This window comes from Archocentrus centrarchus, chromosome 5 (genome assembly GCF_007364275.1).
Source record: "Archocentrus centrarchus isolate MPI-CPG fArcCen1 chromosome 5, fArcCen1, whole genome shotgun sequence".
In the NCBI taxonomy this organism is placed as follows: Eukaryota; Metazoa; Chordata; class Actinopteri; order Cichliformes; family Cichlidae; genus Archocentrus; species Archocentrus centrarchus.
In genome coordinates this window covers 23,031,516-23,050,702 of record NC_044350.1, presented here as the reverse complement: position 1 = coordinate 23,050,702, position 19,187 = coordinate 23,031,516, and the positions used below count along the sequence as shown (strand labels likewise).

The 19,187-nt window shown below is 38.1% G+C and overlaps 1 protein-coding gene across 1 annotated transcript in view; it reads left to right on the top strand.

Moving 5' to 3' along the window:
- pparg (peroxisome proliferator-activated receptor gamma) overlaps window positions 1–17,360 on the top strand; it is a 39,124-nt gene extending 21,764 nt beyond the window's left edge. Inside the window, exons 4-9 of the mRNA XM_030728757.1 lie at window positions 333–471; window positions 9,743–9,942; window positions 12,786–12,909; window positions 13,606–13,799; window positions 14,105–14,348; window positions 16,989–17,360. Of these exons, the coding sequence (XP_030584617.1) occupies window positions 333–471; window positions 9,743–9,942; window positions 12,786–12,909; window positions 13,606–13,799; window positions 14,105–14,348; window positions 16,989–17,236 (1,149 nt within the window). The 3' untranslated portion in view covers window positions 17,237–17,360. The remainder of the gene's footprint in view (window positions 1–332; window positions 472–9,742; window positions 9,943–12,785; window positions 12,910–13,605; window positions 13,800–14,104; window positions 14,349–16,988) is intronic.
- The last annotated feature ends 1,827 nt before the right edge of the window (window positions 17,361–19,187 follow it).

Here is a 19,187-nt window from a genome sequence, read left to right as displayed (position 1 = left end):
TCTTTACTATGTTTCACAAACTGGCTCACAGTAGGTGACAAGGAGGGGGTCCACATAAGAGGTATACTTAAATAAAAGCCAATTTATTAAACATAACATGATCAAGAGACAAACATCATCAATGGGTTGATGCAAGGTGGAGTGCAAGAGAGAGACCAAGCAGTTTATCTGAGCCATCTTTTATAGCCTGAAAGACACAGGTGAGCTGCCTTAGCTGATGATCCCCTTGCCAATTGTCAGAAACCCCAGGCCAGAGTGGAGCAGCAATAGCTAAGAAAAACAGAAGCCTGTAGTGACAATATGTGCAATAATCATATCTCTGTCTTTCATAGGGTTTCTTCAGGCGCACCATCAGGTTAAAGTTGGTGTACGATCACTGTGATCTTCACTGTCGCATTCACAAGAAGTCGCGCAACAAGTGCCAATACTGTCGCTTTCAGAAGTGCCTCAATGTTGGCATGTCACACAACGGTAAGCTGATGACACTGTTGCATGCAAAGCTTCATAACAATCTGCTTACAATCAGAGTATGTGTGGGCCAGATTTTATAGTAAGCTGAAAAATATGATATGAACTGAAAAGGTTTACAGCAACACAAGTCAAAGCTTCTGCACATTCAGTTTATACATTTCTGTGTCCATTTTTCAGACAGGAATGAAACCCCCCATTTATATGTCTATAAATAAGCAGATGTAGATAAAACAACTGATTCTTATTTGAAATTGAGATCCAGGAAGCAGCTCTTCGCAGACTAATTTCTTATGGCCTCTGAGAACAGCAGATGCGTGTTGACCACACTGTTTCCAATTTAGTCTTTGAGGTGTCATAGTAATGTATTCACTAATCTACACCACTGTCTTATATGCTGCCAGTTCTTTCATCTGTGGTCTCCGGCCTTTGTTGCAAATCTTGGGTCATGTTTTAGTTCCCGTCATTTGTGCAGTGTACCTATCACCCCCAAAGATGAGATTCTGATATATGGCTAACTTTTGATACCTACCAAAAACTCTGTGTTTTGATATGGATTTGTGCCTTATTCAACAAAGGACAGATGGTGACAGATATATGTGTGAGTAGGACACTTATCAGAGACATGCTGTAAGTATTCTTGCCATTTTCAGTGCATATCATTAAAACTGTATTGTAACAGCTCTGTCCACTTTGCTACAGACTGAATGTGTGCAAAGTTACTGATTGCAGGGTCAGCTGCACATGCTTTTTTCTTACTGCGCACATTATGTTTGTACATCAGCCACGTGAGTTGGCCCTCTTTTGTTGTGCATGCAGTTGTAGAGGGTTGATATCATAATCGGTCAATCTGGCCGCCTTTCAGGTTCTTTCCAATTGATACCGCAACATAATTATTTTTAATTCTAAATTTACTTTCAATTTTCCTTTTTAGATTAGCTTAAATCCACACATATTAACCAGAGGTTCTGTTTCTATCCTGTGGATTGTATGTGGAGCTTTTAACTGAAATACAAGTAAACAGAGAAGTGATCTACTTCAAAAAATCTCTGCTTTTGCCCGTCACTGTTAGGTTATAGAATAGTTTTGTTTTGTTAACTTTTGTTTCCTGCTCAGGCGCATCATCAGGCACAGCTGACTCCACCTCCCCAGCTGTCTTTCATTATGAATCTAAATGAGCATAAACAGGTCATATTTGATTGGTATCTTTCTGATTCTCTTCCTAGATATGTTGCACCTGTTAGGGTTGGTCACATCATAGTTTTTTTCACTTTTCAGCATACTTGTACTTTGATGAGATCTGAAAACTAGCAAATCACGATAAGTCATAAAGCCCTGCTGCCCACAAAGAATGCCTCCCTGTCTGCACTGAAAGAGTGTGTGATGTCATCTAAAGCGTGATAAATAGTGATCGTGAATTAGCCGGGTGTAACACTGCCAGTAGCTTTCCTGTGGGTTACAAACACAGATTTGAACAGTCTGATGGAGTAAGTTTGTCTGCTGCACAACCACTAGTAAAAAGCAATGAAAGAAACAGGAAATTCTCTCATACATTGGTGTGGCCACACTGAGCTGTGGTCAAGTGGGCAAGACATAACAGAACAGACAGAACAGGAAATAACAATGGCATGATGGTAAATTATACAACTTTTTACCAAACGCTGTTGTTGTCTTGTCATTTGCTGAAACCAAGCATCACCCTTCTCCCTATACTGTTTGTATTTTGCCATAATGCTATAGAAGCAAGCAGAATTCCCTGGTAAAGCATTTTTAATATGACTCATGACTAAGGGCATAATTCTCCTGTAATTAAACAGAATTGTAATGTATTTTATTTGAAACTACAATGTAATTATCTTTATCTACAAACACTAAAAGGTAAATACACTTGAATAAGGGGCTAACAAGTCCAGTTTTTACAGGAAAGAAGAAATAATTACAGACTGGATAACACAGTTGGATAAGCCGAAGAAAATGGATGGATGGAATTATGTACCGTACCAGTCAAATGTTTTGTCCAAAATTTTGACTGGTACTGTACATCAACATATGAATATTAAATAATGATGGGAAAAAAAAAGACATGTAAAAAGGCAAGATTAATCCACTCCATAATACGGTGATGTAAGATGGGGAAATATTGTTTGTTTGTTTGTTTTTGCAAAGTTGCCACTAATTAAAATAACTTAGGCAGTACCTATATTTACTTACAGTGTAATTATTTCTTTGTTTCCTGTAAAAACCTGATTTTTTACATGCACATTTATTGCTTGGAGGATTCTTTATTGAGTTTTGTTGATATTTTAAGTTTAAAGTTCACAACTTAAGATCTGTGATGTATAGTTTATAAAGAGTGTGTGTTAATATAGATTTTAGAAATACACAACTTTTCCTGGACGTCTCCTTAGCAGGAGTAAAAGAGCTAAAGGACCTCAAGCACATGGTGCAAACCAAAATGACATATTAGGGGAGTTTAGCTGAGGTATTTTTAATATGTGTAATCAGTTTAAGCATGTGTAAATGGACTGGCATTAAAATAGTGCTTTTCTGTTCAGTTGTAAGCACTGTCTTTCTTCAAGTCTCATTTACCCATTCACATTCATACAAGTGCATAATTCTATGCCTGAGCACTTTTAACCAAACACTCACTCCAACTGATGCGTTGGAGACAACTCAGCCCTCAGTATCTTGTCTAAGGGTACTTTGACATGCAGGTTTGAGAAGCCAGGGATCAAACCCTAAACCTTCTGATTAGTAAATAACCTACTCTAACTCCTGAGCTACAGCCACCCTGTGTGTAACTGGATTATTTATAGGAATATGTATATGAATACTTATTCTTTGTGCTATATTTTGATTTTGTGCTGGTTTATGTAGATAGTTTTTCATTTGATTTTGACACCCCAACACTTCAGCCACTCAAAATACTCACCTTAGGCAGATAGAATATAAAAGGAATCCAGTTGCTTTCATAGGAGTTGCTGTGTGTGTGTGTGCGTGTGTGTGTGTGTGTGTGTGTGTGTGTGTGTGTGTGTGTGTGTGTGTGTGTGTGTGTGTGTGTGTGTGTGTGTGTGTGTGTGTGTGGTTTTGTGATCTACTGCTCTAACAATAAAAGCCACAAGTTGGTAGAAGAATTTTATTTCTGCCCTTATGCCTCTTTGTTTGAACTTGAAACTACCGGTGGCCAAACTGACAAGTGGAGTCAGAAGCGTTGACTCTGAAGAGTGTTGTGAATACAATGACAAGAGCTGGAAAAAAAAAATGATTTTAATGAAGTGGCAGATGATGTTGAAGGTGCAACAGCTGACTCAGTGGCTAGAGCAGGAGGTAATCCTTGACATAGACTGGATGAACTGGCAGATGCAACCTATGCAGTGAGAAATGGTTTCCTTTACCAGCGTAAAGGCAAGACTGAGGCCATTAACCTTACCACATGTTCATGGAACTTGGTCATTCAGTACCTTGGGCAGGCTATCTTGGGCTTTGTCTGGCCTGGCATGTACACTCAGGTACAGCAGTTTGTATGTCATGTCAGACATATCAGCTCACTTCCACCAAGTGAGTTGCCCATGCCCACCTCCAGCCATTGTCCATCATAGATACACCTTTTGAAAGAATAAGAATAGACATAGTCAGCCCACTTGAAAGAAGTTCATCTGAATTTGACATATTAGTCATTTGTGACAATGCTACCCACTATTCCTGAAGCTTTCCCCCTTAGATGAGTGAAAGCCAGACATGTTGCTAATTATCTGGAGCAGCTTTTTCTAGGGTAGGCATAGCCAGAGAGTTGGGACAAATTTTCTATCCAAACTCCTACAGCAGGTTTACCAGCTACTAGGTATGAAGGGCATCAAAACCACCCCATACTACTCCCAGTCACAGGAACTTGTGAAGCGGTTCAACCAGACACTGAAGAACATGCTGTGCAAGTTTGACAATGGCTTAGAAATAAGATTAATCATTGAAAATGCTGGCATGGGTGCGTGCTATCTGTATGATGGATTCAGAAGTCGAGGTAACAAGTTTCTCCTAATTGGCAGCTTGTAACTGCAGTTTATTAAAAACAATATGACATTAACACAGATGTAATCTTATCAAAGCTTGGTGCCAGATGAATTGAACATTGCAAGTTAGCTGTTTCTTGTCCAAAAGGTCTTAGTTCAAGCTGTGTTCTGCATCTGCCCCTTTTCACAATACTGGCTTTATAGCTGGAGCTGGTTAGTGAGAAAGGTTTTCTCAATCACCATGGCATGTCTATCTAACTTGTTGTCAAACATGGATGAGTTACAGTTTAATCTTAGAACTGACTGCAACAATATTTTAAGCATCTGCTATCAATAGTTTGTTGGTTTCTACACTCCTATTACTTATCGCTCTCTCTCTCTCTCTTTCTCTCTCTCTCTCTCTCGGCCTCCACCTTCTCTGGTATTACTCTGGTGTAAAAGGCATAGCCGGCTTTGTGTGAGTTTTTATTTTATCAATGATTGACATACGTTCAACTGATTTCTCCAGTTTGCTGTGTCATGGCCGTAGGCTCGGTGCCCAGTAAGAGGTAGGGCCACTTTAGTTTGTATGCATTTGCTTAGGGTGTGCAGTCAGCATTACATAATCACATACACACTGCAGGAAATTCAGAGCAGGGGATGAAATGGAAATAAGGGATAATTAATGACTTCTACAAACAGAAAAAGAATGGCTTACACCTTGGTGTCAAATTTCCCAAAAAAAAAAAAAAAAGCATCCACGTGATCCACGTGATAATCAGCAATGGTACACCCACACTGCTGCTTTCATGTATGTACAGCAGGTCAAGAGAGGCATTCACTCCATGCTGGTAGGCTGAGAAGATATGCCGATACCGCCTACATTCAGCCGCCTCTGGACCAGTTATTTCTGCGTGGGTTCATAATTTGCTAATTCTACAAAACGTGGGCTGCATTTTACATTTATTGACAAAAGACGTCTGTCTTTACCACTTTACAAAGTTTAAAAAGTCTAAAGCTAACACAGTGTGCAGAGAAATTGTCAACTAAAATCTTTTCTCATTCTCAAATTTTCATTTGGTCACATTCAGCATAAAATCAAGACCCACTGTAGACTTTGAAAAGTGGTATGCAACTCTAGTAATGAAAAATTAATTGTATATAGGTATATTTTTGATCAAAAGAAAGATAACCACTTAACTTTTTTAAGTGGCATGAAATTGTATCAGCACAAAGTAAACAGAAGGTAAACCAGTTTGCATGCTGCGAAAATTACATTAATGCAATTAATATATATTTACACTACCAGTCAAAAGTTTGGACACACCTTCTTGTTTTTCACCTTCAATGTTTTAATTTTATTTTATTTTTTCGTACATTGTAAATTAATACTGAAGTCATCTCGACTAGAAGGAACACATAAGAGAATTTTAAAGTGTTAAAATATGTTTTAGATTTTAGATTCTTCACAGTCGGCGTCTTTTGCTTTGATTACAACTTTGCACACTCTTGGCATTCTCTCAATCAGCTTCATGATGTAATCATCTGAAATGGTTTTCCAACAGTCTTGAAGGAGTTCCCAGAGGTACTGAGCACTTGTTGGCATCGTTGCCTTCACTCTGTGGGCCAACTCATCCCAAACCATCTCAAGTGGGTTCAGATCAGATGATTGTGGAGGCCAGGCCATCTGACGCAACACTCCATCACCCTCTTTCTTAGTCAAATATCCCTTGCATAGCCTGGAGGTGTGTTTGGGGTCATTGTCCTGTTGAAAAACAAATGATGATCCCACTACGTGCAAACCAGATGGGATGGCATGTCGCTGCAGAATGCTGTGGTAGCCATGCTGGTTAAGTGTGCCTGGATTTTGAATAAATCACCAACGTTGTCACCAGCAAAGCATTACCATACCATCACACTTCTTCCTCCATACTTCATGGTGGGAACTACACATATAGAAACTAGGGCTGCAACGATTCATCGATTAACGCGATTAAATCGATTCTAAAAATTTATCGACACAAATTTACTGTGTCGATGCTTCGTTTAAACTCTGCAGCGCTCAGCTGTCTCGGTGTAAGCGGCGCTCCTCACTAGCATTAGCAGCATTTGTGCTGACGTTTTTTTGTGGGTTTATTGGGGGCTGGCAAACCAACATAGAACTGCATTACCGCCACCTACTGGACTGGAGTGTGAATCACTCACGTATACACAAGCACACATTCTAAAAAGCTCTCCGTCGCTGCGATGGATTTCATTTAACACAGAGTGGATCATCACTAGAGTTGCCACCTGTCTCGTAAAATACAGAACCCCGTATGTTACGGGACTCCGTGGAATACGGCTCCGTAACATGCCGTGTTCCGTACTTTACGGGACGGGTGGCAACTGTCGCTGACATGCATTTCCACGCCTCCACTGCTCTCTGTGTGTCTGTGTGTGTTGTGCTCGCTGAGAATTTCAGCTGCTATTTTTGTCTTTACTTCAGCTGTAGCTACCAGAACTGGTTTGCTAGCGAGCACGGGCCATTAGCACTAGCGATGGTTCGGTACCGGAAGGCCCGCCCCCCAGGACCGAGGGGCTCCTTCAAAATATTTTTTATACTTTAATCCCTTATTAGTGACTAAATATAGACCTGCAGTAGAAACGTATTTTCGAGAATGCTTGTGAATACAAAGCATTACACCATTACTCACACATGCGCCATGGCTCCCGCAGCCACTAGTTTTTCAAAACACTCATAGCAGGCAGCGGTTTTAACTGCGCAAGCGCAAAGAGGCGAAGCTGTGACGGTGAGCTCAATTAGTGAAAAAGGAAACGTTTTTCCAGCGTCCAAAACAGCAGCTTTTTCTTTTAGTAACCACCATTAAATCTGTGAAACAGCTGGAGGTCCTTCATCAAGCACCTGATCAGCAAGTGTTAAGGTGAAGAAAAGAGAACTTTGTAGCTGCTCCATTCACCGCTGTTTGTTCACAGGCGAAAAACTGCATTACGGAAGTTAAAATATGCAGATAAACTGTTAATAAAAAAAAGTATTTCTTATCCGATTACTCGATTAATCGCTGGAATAATCGATAGAATACTCGATTATTAAAATAATCGTTTTATGCAGCCCTAATAGAAACCATCCGCTCACCTTTCCTGCGTCTGATAAAGACATGCCGTTTGGAACCAAAAATCTCAAATTTAGACTCATCAGACCAAAGGACAGATTTCCACTGGGCTAATGTCCATTCCTTGTGTTCCTTGGCCCAAGCCATTCTCTTCCTCTTGTTCTTGACGATGAAGTCCAGATTCACACAGTCAAGTAGTTCTTGCCATAATATGGATTAGAAAATTACTCAAATAGGGCAATTCGCTGTATACCAACTCTACCTCTTCACAGCACAACTGATGGTCTCAAACACATAAATAGGGCAAGAAATGAACTCTTGACAAGACACAGCTGTTAACTGAAAGCCATTCCACCTCATAAAGCTGACTGAGAAAATGGCAAGATGTGCAAAGTTGTGAGCTAAGCAAGAAGTGGCTACTTTAAAGAATCTAAAATATAAAACATATTTAACACTGTTTTTGTCTACTAAATGATTCTGTGTGTATTTCTTCATAGTTTGGATGACTTTGGTATTAAGCTACAATGCAGACACTTTTTAAACAATGAAAAAAACACCAAATTAGAAGGTGTGTCCAAACTTTTGACTGGTTGTGTGTGTGTGTGTGTGTGTGTGTGTGTGTGTGTGTGTGTGTGTGTGTGTGTGTGTGTGTGTGTGTGTGTGTGTGTGTGTGTGTGTGTGTGTGTGTGTGTGTGTGTGACATGACCTGCAACAACAGATAGAGAAGGAAGAAGAAAACAGACTAGATTTTCAGTGAACTGTGAAAACATTGGTATATACACAATATTAGAGGCAACAAAATGTTGTAATTGCCCCATAAGACACACCTCAAAATCACAGCAATATCATTTAGCATCTTTTGATGACAGTGGATTTTCCCTTTCACTGAAGAAGTCATGAGTCATATGACTCATGTGACTCTTTAACATTCAGAAATCTTAGAGCAGCTATGACAAGTTTTCAGTTGCTTAAACTTCAAGTCTGAAGTATTGTGCTCATTGTGACATCAAAATGGTTTAAAGAGTAGTTACCTAACCTTGTGATAGCATTAGTATTGTTGCACAACAGATAAAAGAAACGTGTTCCCTGCCTGAAGTGAACTATCCCATATTTTAATTTAATTCATTGTTCAACTTTTTTTTTTCCAGTATGTAGTAAAACCCTGTTTGTTTGCTCTAGATAGGTAATTTTGTTGACATTAGCTCTTCAATTTGATTCACTGCTCACTATTCAAATATTAAAGATGCGATAAAGAAATTAAACAACCAAACAGAAATCCAAAAATAAATGTGGTTGTGGAAAAAGAATTTAAATCCTTTACTTGAGTAGATATTGTACTGTAGTGACAAAATACACTGTTAAATACCTTTACTTTATGTACAAAAGCATACAGAATTGCCAGTATTTAATGAGGTTAAATGTTTTTGTTTGTTATCATTAACTTGAGTAGAATGCATGTATTGTATATCAAATGGTCTCACATAGCGTAACACAGATTCGTTTTTTGCGTATGCTGACGATCATATGGGTCACCTCCAAACCTTGCCCATTCTGAGCAGGAAAAAGCATGGAATTATTCATGTGTACACAGCTTTAATGTTACAACTAAAACAAATTTTAATTACTTTATATTGTTGGAAGGTTAATCTAAAATGTATTTAAACTGAATCTCAGTTATCTGATTCATATTTATTAGTAAAATAAATGTGATGGAATTTTAAAAAGTACAATATTTGCCCCCATAAAAAAATCAAGTAGAAATCTGAATATGTTGCATCATGGCTCATGGGCCACTTGGATTCATCTAGATTGTTGTGCAATTGATGTCACAGTCTAATACTGGAGTCTATTCTGTGTTTTACTTCTGCTAAAGTTAGTTCACTAAAGGAAAAATGTAGTTTGGAAAGATTTTTCATGGTTCCCCATTTCTTTAATTCAGTATAAAAGCTTTCATCTTAAAGGAGTTGCATGGTTTATCAAAAATTAACACATGACTTGGAAGTTTTTTTTATCAAAATGTCATTCAAAATTGTATTAATTCAAACTGGGAGCTTTAAGTTCTCGTGACTCCAGTAAATTGACTCTAGGCTCCAAGTTTTGCGCATTTGCTATACACATGTGATTATGTCAGTTTTCCACGGTTCACCAATGTGTGTCTTCCGTTTCCTTTCCCAGCCATTCGTTTTGGCCGAATGCCTCAAGCAGAGAAGGAAAAACTGCTAGCCGAGTTCTCATCTGACATGGAGCACATGCACCCGGAGGCAGCAGATCTGAGGGCTCTGGCCCGGCATTTGTACGAGGCCTATCTGAAATACTTCCCCCTCACCAAGGCCAAGGCCAGGGCCATCCTCTCTGGGAAGACTGGAGACAATGTGGTAAGCAGCAGTGCCTTAATTATCCATTACTTTGATTCAGATGTGTAAAAATTTGGCAGAAACATAACACTCAAAATTAAGCTTCACAGGATTTGAACAGAACCCCCCACCCCCACACCCCCCAAAAAAAAAAACAAAACCAAAAAAAAACAGCATATGGCCACTGCCACTTCATATTAGACCAACATTTGAACTGATAAGATATTTGTAAGTTTGCATGTGGTTTCACTTGAATTTGGCTTTGACAACTATATCAACCATGTCATCTGCTCTACATGTACCGAACATTCTCATCCTGCTGATGAGCGCTACTGAACCAGTTTCTCTCTTCTCTCTGTTTCTTTTTTCTCCACTAAGGACGACATGTACAGCACACAAATTTGACCTATATATATATATTTTTATGTACATATTTCATACTGTATTTTCATTCAGAAGTAAGGCATAGAAAAGCCTTAACGACTGTAATAATCAGTGTGTCCGTCGGCATTTCTTTATGTCAGCACACTGAGTTTTGTTTAGACGTCTTTCTAGACTATTACTGCTGTGCTGCCTCAAAAAGTTGATGAACTGGTTTCAACAAGTCTTGGCTGTTAAAAAAGCTCTCAGGTTGCAGTGGTCAAGCTGCAGAACAGGGTGATGTGCCTTTGTAGCAGTCTTTTTTTTTTTTTTTTTTTTACAGCCTTCAATGTTCTGACTCAAAACATCAAATTAAATTATTGTAAAGACTTTTATAAATTTGCAAAAGAGGAATGTAAGAAACTGTTTGGCATAAAAAAAATCTGAGTTTTCTAAAGAGACCTAATGAAGTTACATTCAAGGAGAGTATAAAATGTATCTCAAATGAATGGTTTGATCCATTTTGCATTGATGCACAATACATTTTGGCAAAAGACTTACAATGGCAAGGACTTAAAATCAATATTTAATATTAAATAAACAGCATTGTTTATCATCGTTTCCTAGGGATCTTTTTAATTCGTTTTAATTGTTTTATATTTGGATTACTTGTTTGCCATTTTTAATTTTCTTTGTTCCTCGCTTTTAATCTCATTGTGTATTCCTGTATCATTTTTATCTCCTCTTGAGTGTTTTGTTTGCCGTTTGTTTGCTGTCTTGTCCTGCGAAGCACTTTGTAATTTGGATTTTTAAAGGTGCTATATAAATAAAGATTATTATTATTATTATTACTCCTACTATTTTTATTAAACTTGCCATTCAAGATTATATGATCAAGATTCTTTTATCAAACATATTTATATGACATCAAGCAAAGGTATGTTGAAGTTCGCTTGATATCAGCCAGTACTGTCAGCTTGTTTACACATATGCAAGAATCTAATGTTATTTTAAGTTGACTCTGATGCATAGCCATGTCAACATACTGGTTTTGCTGGCCTTTAAGGAGTGGAGCATAGCAAAGTAAAAGCAAACTATAATGTCAGGCTATACTGAGAATACACGCTACGTGCAATATAGCAGTAGCCATTGCTCCGTCTGCTTTGTCTGCTTCCGCTTCTGTTGTTATTAACTACTCCTTTTTTTTTGTTCCCAGCTTAACAACAGCTTGGAAATGGTACTGATTCTGACTGAGTAATAATTAATACTCTCATGATGCTCACTGGACTATTTTTTTAACCGATAAAAACACTCGATTGTGTCACAAGATACTAGGTGAATCACTGGATGTCACAAATTCAGTGGACCCAGACAAATGGTTAATCTTTGAGAATATGAAAAAAATAGACTTTCAAAACTATTGTACTCTGTAGCTTTTTCTTAGTTAACTCTCAGCTCAAGGTTGCACCGCATATCCTTCGTCGTCTTGTTATGGCTGTGCATCACAGTGATTGCAGCCAAATGGTACTGAATCATCTTTTTGTTTGAGGGACTGCTTGGTTATTTACTAAACCACTGCAAACCTCCTAAAACAAATTGGGAGTCAATGATTTTAAGTTTTGTAGAATATTTACATTTTTTAACAAGCAAGGCCTTGATATGAGTCGATGTGTAATCAGTGTTTAACTGCACCGGAACTCCAGACACACCACATGAGATAAAGGAAGAGATTTTTTTTTTTTTTTAACCTTGGAAAACTGCAGTTTTCCAAGGTTTTTGGAAATGGGGCTGCAGTGTCTCTGCACAAGATAGACCATTTTATCTACAATTCATAATGTTGGTAATGGCAAATACTAAAAGATGGCATTACAGCTGCACAAATAGTAATGCACTGTAACGATGCGGTGAAACATGAGTGTCTTGAATTGAATGAAAAACTTGCTACTTATAAGAAAAATGGAGGTGCTAGCTGTGCTTGCACTGTTGTGCATGCACTGAACAATATACATGAAAAATGCTGTGTAAAGACAAAACTTAACAAACAGATTCCTGCACAGGGAGAACATAAAGACACTTCACTGCCCCCGCTCAGTTTCAGTCACTCACGCAGGAAATGGTTTGTTCATTTCATGACTTCTAGAGAACTGCCTGCTTTAATTCCCTCTTGGAATTTCCATTATTCATTTTGCTGCAGTGAAAATGTATGTGTATGAGTCGTAGCATTCATGTCTCAGGCCAGTGCATGCCAGTGTTTTGTTACAGAGTAAGGTGCTTCAGATACATAGAAGCGATGTGTTTATCTATGTCAGCCTGCAGCTGAGACTTTCTTTACTCTGCTCATCATCAAACAAGTGAATGTGTGAAATGCAGATACTGTGTGTGATTACATCTGTAACTTACATGTCCTCAGTAGACCTGTAGTCAACTTCAATTTTTTCTCTCATCTTTTCTTTTTTCCTTTTCTTTTGCTTTCTCCTCCATTTTTCTTTGCACACTACCTCTAGCCTTTTGTCATCCATGACATGAAGTCTCTAATGGAAGGAGAGCAGTTTATTAATTGTAAGCAGATACCCGTCCCAGAGCACCAGCAGCAACACCTGACCAACACTCTTCCAGGCGTACACGGAGGTGAGTCATATAAAATTACTCTAATTAAGTAATACCTTTGTTGCAATGTCCAAATCATTTGCTTGGTATATTACTGTTTTGTTTAGTTTATTAGAAATGCAATTAGCTACAGCAGTGCAGCAGCTATTATTTCTGGAATGCACAAAAGAAAACTTTACATTGCAATAAATAGTAATATCAATTCAACATAAACAAAACAATGACTGAAACTCTGACGAGCTCCTTAAAATGAAACTATGAAATATATCAACTTCAACATTCTCATTTGCAAGTTTCATCATACATATTAACCCCCAATTCATTGCATTAGTTTTTTTGTTTTTTGTTTTTTGTTTTTTTTTCCTGGCAAAAAAAAAAAAAGTGCTGTTTTAATATTACTGGCACTGATAAATTGTGTTGTCTGTCTCAGTTGTACCTCATTTTTCTATTTATCAACAGATAAATTGATAAAGGAAAATTGTAACTCCATATATTGTTTTCTAAAAGTATCCCAGAAAAATTGAGGTAATTGGTGATTCAGAGATCTAGAAAGATACTAAATCCAGCAATTATTAGTCATTTAAAAATATTAAACTCTGTGTTAAGTGGGCTGCCAACATCTGGATGCTGTTCACACTGAAGATATTTAGATTCTCTGTTTTTATTGTACTCCTCTAAGTAAACTAAGTATATTTTACACCTCTCACATGTTATCAGGGTTCATGGAAATGCACCCAGTGTCAGAAAGTGACGTTATGAGAATGGCAACCGCCATTGGACAGGGATCAGCAGAAGCTGTGGAGCTGCGTTTCTTCCAAAGCTGTCAGTCACGTTCGGCAGAAGCAGTGAGAGAAGTGACCGAGTTTGCCAAGAGTATCCCAGGATTCATTGATCTGGATCTAAATGATCAGGTGAGATTCATCAATGGCTCATCCTTTCAGTGCTGTCTGTTGAGGAGGATTTTTCTTAGCGCTGAAATAACTTTGATAAAATTCTGATAAAAGATTAAACCATGTTGGCTGCTCACTCAATAAAATAAATCATTAGTTCAAACTTCACAAATGTTCTCTTTGAAAATAAATAGACTTTTTGGACAACCTGTTCAGAATATTTAAATAAGTCACCATAATGGTTAATGATGTTACAATCCAGCTATCACTTGTAATAATCTAAAGATTTCTTTAGCTCTATAAGTATATTGTGTTCTTTTTTTCAGGTTACTTTGCTGAAGTATGGTGTAATTGAGGTTTTGATCATCATGATGTCACCTCTGATGAACAAAGATGGGACCCTTATCTCCTATGGACAGATTTTTATGACACGGGAGTTCCTCAAGAGTCTCAGGAAACCTTTCTGTCAAATGATGGAACCAAAGTTTGAGTTCTCTGTCAAGTTCAACACACTGGAGCTAGACGACAGCGACATGGCACTATTTCTGGCTGTTATCATTCTCAGTGGGGGTGAGTGTTTTTAATATTATGTGTTTTATTATTTTCTTTTTGGTTGCTACAGGGGCGTTGAGCCGCAGATGACCTTTCCTGACATTTAGAGGAGAAATCTGGTCTTTTTTTTATCTGGTTATGTGAAGGGTTTAAAGAACTACCTCCCAAACCTCTTGCAGATTCATTGGGTCCATTGTTTGATATTTAGAGTTAAAGTTTGATTATGAGTATATCAGCGCTTTCCCAATAGAAGAGAGTGTCTGCAAGGTGACAGAAATGAATGAGAGGACAGTTTAAATTAACATGGCATCCACAAAACCGCACACTACTGTGCTGATGAGTTAGAGGAACATGTAATAGTGAGGAACATGTATCAAGAACATGACTGCATATATAAAATCTGTCAACACTGATGGTGTTGACAGATTTTATTGACAGTAAAAATCTCGCCTCCAGTTCACTATTCTGAAGAATAACCGACCCTTGTTGACCACATGTCCCCAGTTACTTTGTCATCCAGTTTTTATTTTTAGCCTTCTAATTTTTATTCTCAGTGCAAACTATTGCTAACATTACAGCAAGCTGTTGCACCACAGTCTCCATTTTAGTCTAGAAGTGCAGCCGCATGAGTTCACATGAAGTGGTGCATTGCTCCCTCCAGCCCAATTATGTGCATGATGAAACAATTTCAAAATTGGTTTGGATTTTAAAACGCCTGGAGTCTGAGTCTGGACTTTTCTTTCTGAAAAGAAAGGATTGACACCAATATCTGTTAATATCTGTCTATTAATGTGAAGCTGCACACAGCTTAACCTAGGTTTGTCATAACAACTGGAAGCAGGGAGAAATAGCTGTTCTGGCATCATGGCCACACTTTGATGTGATTTGCACAGCTCTTCGCACAGTGAGAGATTGTGAAAATTCAATAAGCGGAGGATATTGCGTGTGTGCAATCCCTCCATCAAAAAAAAAAAGGCCAACAGCATATAGCAATGGCGCGAAGTGTATGTAGAAAATTTGATTTAAACAGAAAACCCATGAAAGATCAACTAGCATGGATGAGGAGCACAGAGAGTAGCTGCAGTGGACAGGTCAGTGTTTTTAACACTTCATTAGACTTCACTATATATCGTGGTCTCCTTGGGTGGTGCAGTGCAGGGGTTAGTACTGATGCCTCACAACAAGAAGACATGAACCTCATGGTCAGCCTGGGTCTCTCTCTCTCTGTGTGGCGTTTGCATGTTCAGATTTCCTTCTACAGTCCTAAAACGTGTATGTTCGGTTAACTGGTGAGGCCAAACTGGGTGCAAGTGTGTGTGTGAGAGAGTTTGATTGTATTAGTTGTAAGATGTACAGTCCGGGGTGTACCCTGTCTCACTATGACAAAAAATAATTTAAAAATGGATGCATGTATGCAGGGATGGACTTTAGTCTTCTCCACAACAGGGGCTAAGCTAGAGAGTCAGCAACAGCAAAAATCTAATTAAGAGTGTGCCACATATTTGTGACACTGCCCGCTTGGTGGCAGCTACAGCACGAAGATGCGGATCTTCAAAGTTCTGTGTAACATCTACTAATGCACCACTGTGCCAGGTGCTTAGCACAGGAAGGATACCCCGATCATGCACCAATAAAACCACCTGCGATATTATATTTTTACACCTAAGTTTCTGTAGAGAGCCAAGCTAAGCGCTTCCTGTTCACTTACTGATGTATAATAAACAGGTACAACACTGCCAACCACATTCTCAGCTCAATATTTGGCAAAAATTTTCAAGAACATCTGTTTATTTTAATTAGTTACATTTTAAAAAAATTAAAAGTTGCCAGAGTTATTTCATGTTATTCTCATGCTTCTGCCAGAAAATGTGACGATAGTTGCTCCAAGTTAATCTGATTTATCAATTCTCTGTTATTAACACACTATCTCTGGCCAGCCTTGACCCATTTACCATTTTGCTGAGAGGCACTGGAGATGCTTTTGGGAAGAAAGTCTAGCAGAACTGCAGGTTCATGTGGGAGCAACAAACAGCAAGCCCCATCACGTGTAGTCAGATTTACGGACAGTGAGTTGCATGTTGGTGGCAACATTTTGACTCACTGTAACTTGGAGAAAAAAAAGAACAAAAGGTGTGATTTCACTGGCAACCACATGACTACCTGAGAATCACTCAACCTAGTTGTTTCTTGACACTTACATCTTTGAACCGAAGCTTTTGCACTGTCTTTCCTTTAATAATTTAACAGTAAGGCAAGTTTGGACCTAAGGGTTTAAAATTTAAACTGTTAACAAATCAGACTGACTTAGGGGCACTTTTGCCTCACCCTGTTATGTCAACAGATCTTAATTGCTTGGTCTAGTATTGGTGATTATTGTATTACTACTTGATAAAACCTGACCTTGGATAGGATGATGATTTAAAATTAGATGTTTATGTCAATTATTAACCTAAATGACAAAGATTATAGCTTGAAATCAAGATAAGCAATAACCTTAAGCAATAACCTTAATTGAGACATTTTCTGCCAGTTAATGTGGATAATGTTTAATTTTTTTGCACCTCTCAATCAAACATAAGTCCCTAACTGTTTTAATGGACTTCAAATTGATCTGGGTCAGTTTCTCATTTATGCTGCCTGTCTCTATAATCTAACTAGACCGCCCAGGCCTACTGAATGTGAAGCCCATCGAGCAGCTTCAGGAGACGGTGCTTCATTCGCTGGAGTTGCAGCTGAAGCTAAACCATCCGGACTCTCTGCAGCTATTTGCCAAGCTGCTCCAGAAGATGACGGACCTGCGTCAGATAGTCACCGATCATGTCCATCTCATCCAGCTGCTGAAGAAGACCGAGATAGACATGTGTTTGCATCCGCTGCTGCAGGAGATTATGAAGGACTTGTATTAGAATTCAACAGGAGAAGAGGACGATTACAGAAAGGGGTGAAAAAAAAAATACAGTACTGTGCAAAAGTCTTGAGTTGCCATTTCTTTATGTTTTGCTTGAAAAATGGGAAGTGGATTAATTGAAACATCTTCAAACATACAAGGAAATATAGTGTATAAGGCAAAAGACTGGCTTCTTGACAGCCATCCTTCCACTGATACCATCCATTTCTGATGAGGCTTTAGCAAATTTTCAGCTAATAGCTCTTTAGGAATCACCTTGTTGGTGCAAAAATACTATTTTATGCCTGTCAGACTGTGTTATCTTTGCATTTCTGTACATTCAGCTAAAGAAATGGGAACAAATCATGTGTTTTTACAACCGGCTGCTAGTGACAAAGTGCCTAAAGATACAATTTATTGGTTACCTGTTATGTGTAGCCACAACACTGTTTCATTCCTTGAGTTAGGTGCCTTTTTATGTCTAAATGGTTCATAATTCAGTAGTTGAACAAACAAACAACAACAAAAAAACATTCCTTTGAAAATGGTCAGGTACAAAGACTGGATTAAAAATGAGTTAAAAAGCAACCAGAAAGAAAAACTTTGAAAGACATTCAGAAAGGATGGAGAACCATGGCTCAAGATCGCTTTCAAAAAGTAAAAGAAAGTCTGGCTCCTTTGAAGCAAAATGTGAAGAAATGAGGAGTGACTTAACACTTTTGCACAATACCGTAAACAAGACAGAAAATGAAATGCTGTTGTGTTAAAATCATGAGTTGAGATTAAGCACTTTGTGCTGTGTGTGTTGGTAATAAAGTCATGTAACCAGACAGGCTGACTAACTGAAATTGAGAAAGACATGAGGAAGAAGAGAAAAACAGAATTCAGGGAAAGAAATGCAGAATCTGACTATTAGTTCTTGTCTAGACAGTCTGCATGTGAATAACTTGTGGTGCACAGTCATTTTAGCCTCTGCTGAGCCTGAACCCTCTGCAGAGCAGGGTGCCAACTTAAATATGAAACTACCACCTATTGCACCAAAAGTAGCATCTAGGACTAACTGAAAGAGTGGGGATTTTCTTATTGGCAAGCTCAAGGGTAAAATTGTGAATGTTCAACACAGCCAGCTTCAAGTGCCTCAAGGAGAAATATATCACTGTGAATATATGACACCATGTCTCACACAATACAATATGTGTTGTTCATGTGCAGCTTATCTACAAGGTGCATTTCAGCCACCATAAGCAGCACCAGCAGCAGTGTGTATGTGCTTCAATACCTCCGTGAACACGCACAAATAAATGAATGCTTACACACACGCTAAAGCAATGCTCAGACAGTTCTTTTCTGTTTTGGCATCAGGGTAAAGGTGCTATCTCTTTTTAATCAGCTTTATCCAAAAACAGAAATCAGATTATTGCCTGTAACATATTTTAGATGTCTGCAGAAACTGTGAGAAGCTGTTGAGCTGACCAAAGGCACATTACTCTGATGATGTTAGCTCTTTGCTGAAAAATAAAAGCGTATGTGCCATATTGTGCCTTCAAGAGTTTATGTATGTATGTAGCTGTCTTTGTGGAATTAACGTCATATAAAAATAGAATTAATGTCATATAAAAACATTATATATATACATTTTATATATATATATATATATATATATATATATATATATATATATATATATATATATATATATACATATTGCATGTATGCTATGTATTGACTTGTTTGGGGTTTTTTGTGCTAAAAATTGTCCAATACAACTGGCTTTTCAGCCCTGGTTTTATTTCAAGTTCTGAAATACTGGTTTGAGTTATAATTTTTACTATGAAATTATTTTGTATGTGTGGACCGAACCTACTATGTCTGATCCATCAGGTGTTGTTGCTTTTAGAAGGGGGCCGTGCAGACAAATGGACTGATAACTTTCTGGGGAAAAAGAAAAAAATTGTAAATAAAATATTTTT